This window comes from Pezoporus wallicus, unplaced genomic scaffold, assembly GCF_028554395.1.
Source record: "Pezoporus wallicus isolate ANWC-B61680 ecotype Strahan unplaced genomic scaffold, APGP_CSIRO_Pwel_v1 contig_14739, whole genome shotgun sequence".
NCBI lineage: Eukaryota > Metazoa > Chordata > Aves > Psittaciformes > Psittacidae > Pezoporus > Pezoporus wallicus.
In genome coordinates, this window is record NW_026642455.1 from 2,340 (window position 1) to 6,764 (window position 4,425).

Here is a 4,425-nt window from a genome sequence, read left to right on the forward strand (position 1 = left end):
ATAGACACCCATAGACACCCATAGACACCCCATAGACACCCCATAGACACCCCATAGACACCCCATAGACACCCCATAGACACCCCATAGACACCCATAGACACCCCATAGACACCCCATAGACACCCATAGACACCCATAGACACCCATAGACACCCCATATCACCCCATAGCCACCCCATATGTGCCCCATAGCGCCCCATAGCCACCCCCATCACCTCGGCCAGGTAGTCCTCGAGGTCGGCGAGGATGCGGATGTAGAAGCGGGGGGGCCCGTCCCGCTCCAGCACCCCCTTGGCCTTGGCGAAGGCTCGGCCCAAGAGCTCGAAGTCCTCGAGGCACCGGGAGACGTCGCGGATCTTCATGGCATTGCGGATGGTGCGGATGAGCGCTGCCAGCTCCTCGAACCTGCCCCATAGCGACCCATAGAGACCCATAGTGACCCATAGCGAGACCCATAGAGACCCATAGAGACCCATAGCGAGACATTGAGACCCATAGGGACACATTGAGACCCATAGGGACACATAGGGAACCATAGAGAGCCCCATCCCAGATCTTCATGGCATTGCGGATGGTGCGGATGAGCGCTGCCAGCTCCTCGAACCTGCCCCATAGCGACCCATAGAGACCCATAGTGACCCATAGCGAGACATTGACACCCATAGCGACCCATAGCGAGACCCATAGCGACCCATAGGGACACATTGAGACACATAGAGACACATAGAGAGCCCCATCCCGGATCTTCATGGCATTGCGGATGGTGCGGATGAGCGCTGCCAGCTCCTCGAACCTGCCCCATAGCGACCCATAGAGACCCATAGCGAGACCCATAGAGACCCATAGGGACACATAGAGACACATAGAGACACATAGGGACACATAGAGACACATAGAGACACATAGAGACCCATAGGGACACATAGAGACCCATAGAGACCCATAGGGACACATAGGGACCCATAGAGACCCATAGGGACACATAGAGACCCATAGGGACACATAGAGACACATACATAGGGAACCATAGAGAGCCCCATCCCGGATCTTCATGGCATTGCGGATGGTGCGGATGAGCGCTGCCAGCTCCTCGAACCTGCCCCATAGCGACCCATAGAGACCCATAGTGACCCATAGGGACACATTGAGACCCATAGAGACCCATAGGGACACATAGGGACACATTGAGACCCATAGAGACACATAGAGACACATAGAGACACATAGAGACACATAGGGACACATAGAGACACATAGGGACACATAGGGACACATAGAGACACATAGGGACACATAGGGACACATAGAGACACATAGGGACACATAGAGACACATAGGGACACATAGAGACACATAGGGACACATAGGGACACATAGAGACACATAGGGACACATAGAGACACATAGAGACACATAGAGACACATAGGGACACATAGAGACACATAGAGACACATAGGGACACATAGGGACACATAGAGACACATAGGGACACATAGAGACACATAGGGACACATAGAGACACATAGAGACACATAGGGACACATAGGGACACATAGGGACACATAGAGACACATAGAGACACATAGGGACACATAGAGACACATAGAGACACATAGAGACACATAGAGACACATAGAGACACATAGGGACACATAGGGACACATAGGGACACATAGAGACACATAGGGACACATAGACACATAGGGACACATAGGGACACATAGGGACACATAGAGACACATAGAGACACATAGAGACACATAGAGACACATAGGGACACATAGAGACACATAGAGACACATAGGGACACATAGGGACACATAGGGACACATAGGGACACATAGGGACACATAGGGACACATAGGGACACATAGGGACACATAGGGACACATAGGGACACATAGGGACACATAGGGACACATAGGGACACATAGGGACACATAGAGACACATAGAGACACATAGAGACACATAGAGACACATAGAGACACATAGAGACACATAGAGACACATAGAGACACATAGGGACACATAGAGACACATAGAGACACATAGAGACCCATAGCGACCCATAGCAAGACCCATAGCAAGCCATAGCGAGACCCATAGCGACCCATAGCGAGACCCACAGCGACCCATAGCGAGACCCATAGAGACCCATAGAGACCCATAGAGACACATAGGGACCCATAGCAAGCCCCATAGCGACCCATAGCGAGACCCATAGCAACCCATAGAGACCCATAGAGACACATAGAGACCCATAGAGACCCCCATAGCGAGCCCCATAGCGACACATAGAGACCTATCGGGACCCATAAGGACCCATAGACAGACCACAGGGACCCATAGGGACCCACAGAGACACCACACGGACCCATAGGGACCCCCATAGGGACCCATAGAGAGACCACAGGGACCCATAGGGACCCATAGAGACACCATAGAGACCCATAGAGAGCCCCATAGCAACCCATAGAGAGACCACAGGGACCCATAGGGACCCATAGAGACACCATAGAGACCCATAGAGAGCCCCATAGCGACCCATAGAGAGACCACAGGGACCTATATGGACCCATAGAGAGGGACCCATAGGGACCCATAGACAGACCATAGGGACCCATAGCGAGCCCCATAGCGACCCATAGAGAGACCATAGCGACACCCATAGCGACCCATAGAGACCCATAGCGACCCATAGCGAGCCCCATAGCGACCCATAGAGAGCCCCATAGCGACCCATAGAGAGACCACAGGGACCCATAGACAGACCATAGGGACCCATAAAGACCTATCAGGACCCATAAGGACCCATAGACAGACCACAGGGACCCATAGGGACCCATAGCGAGCCCCATAGAGCCCCATAGCGACCCCATAGGGTCCCATAGAGAGACCACAGGGACCTATATGGACCCATAGAGAGACCATAGGGACCCATAGAGACACCATAGGGATCCATAGAGAGCCCCATAGGGTCCCATAGAGAGACCATAGTGACCCATAGGGACCCATAGCGAGCCCCATAGAGCCCCATAGCGACCCCATAGGGTCCCATAGAGAGACCATAGTGACCCATAGGGACCCATAGCGAGCCCCATAGCGCCCCATAGCGACCCCATGGCTGCCCCCCCCCACCTCTTGTCCTTGGCGCTCCGGACCACGCGCTTCGTGTCCTCCTCATCCTCACTGAGCAGCAGGGGCCTATGGGGAGCAAGAGGCTGTGGGGCTGCCCCATAGAGACCCATAGGGACCCATAGAGACCCATAGGGACCCATAGGGACCCATAGAGACCCCATAGAGACCCATAGGGACCCCATAGCACCCCACAGATACCCACAGACACACCACAGAGCCCCATAGACACCCTATAGACCCCTAGAGACACCCCATAGCGCCCCATAGGCACCCCATAGTGCCCCATACACCCCTACACACTCCCCATAGTGCCCCACAGACACCTCATAGCACCCCATAAACACCCAACAGGCACCCCATAGCTCCCCATAGATACCCCACAGCCCCCCATAGCGCCCCATAGGCAACCATAGCCGCCCCATAGACACCCCATAGCCCCCCATAGCCACCATAGACACCCCATAGCGCCCCATAGCTACCCCATAGCCCCCCTTATCCACCCCATAGCCCCCCATAGACACTCCATATCCACCCCATAGATCCCCATATCCACCCCGTATCCACCCCATAGCGCCCCATATCCACCCCATAGCGCCCCCATATCCGCCCCATAGCGCCCCCATATCCCCCCCATAGCGCCCCATATCCCCCCCATAGCGCCCCATATCCCCCCCATATCCACCCCATAGCGCCCCATATCCCCCCCATATCCGCCCCATATCCGCCCCATATCCCCCCCATATCCACCCCATATCCCCCCCATATCCGCCCCATAGCGCCCCATAGCCACCCACTTGCTGTAGTTGCCCCCCGCAGGCTTTGGGGCGAGCTCGTCCCCCGAGGCCGAGGACTCGGATTCGCTGTCGGAGCCGGTGGTGAAGAAGCGCGACATGGTCCTGCTATGGGGCAGCCCCACACGTGTGACCCATAGGGACACATAGGGACACATAGAGAGCCATAGAGACCCATAGAGACCCATAGGGACACATAGGAACACATAGAGACCCCATAGGGACCCATAGGAACACATAGAGACCCATAGGGACCCATAGGGACATGGTCCTGCTATGGGGCAGCCCCACACGTGTGACCCATAGGGACCCATAGGAACACATAGAGACCCCATAGGGAGCCATAGGAACACATAGAGACCCCATAGGGACCCATAGGAACACATAGAGACCCCATAGGGACCCATAGGAACACATAGAGACCCCATAGGGACCCATAGGGACCCATAGGAACACATAGAGACACATAGGGACACATAGAGACACATAG

The 4,425-nt window shown here is 54.9% G+C and overlaps 1 protein-coding gene across 1 annotated transcript; it reads right to left on the reverse strand.

Moving 5' to 3' along the window:
- Positions 1–209: 209 nt before the first annotated feature.
- LOC130610606 (eukaryotic translation initiation factor 3 subunit C-like) lies at positions 210–4,071 on the reverse strand (the record flags this gene model as incomplete). The annotated part of the gene is made up of 3 exons (XM_057430631.1): positions 3,939–4,071; positions 3,145–3,210; positions 210–408 (listed from the first exon to the last, which is right to left on the reverse strand). Coding segments are annotated over exons 1-3 (363 nt in total), but the record flags the coding sequence as incomplete, so codon positions are not given.
- Positions 4,072–4,425: the final 354 nt, after the last annotated feature.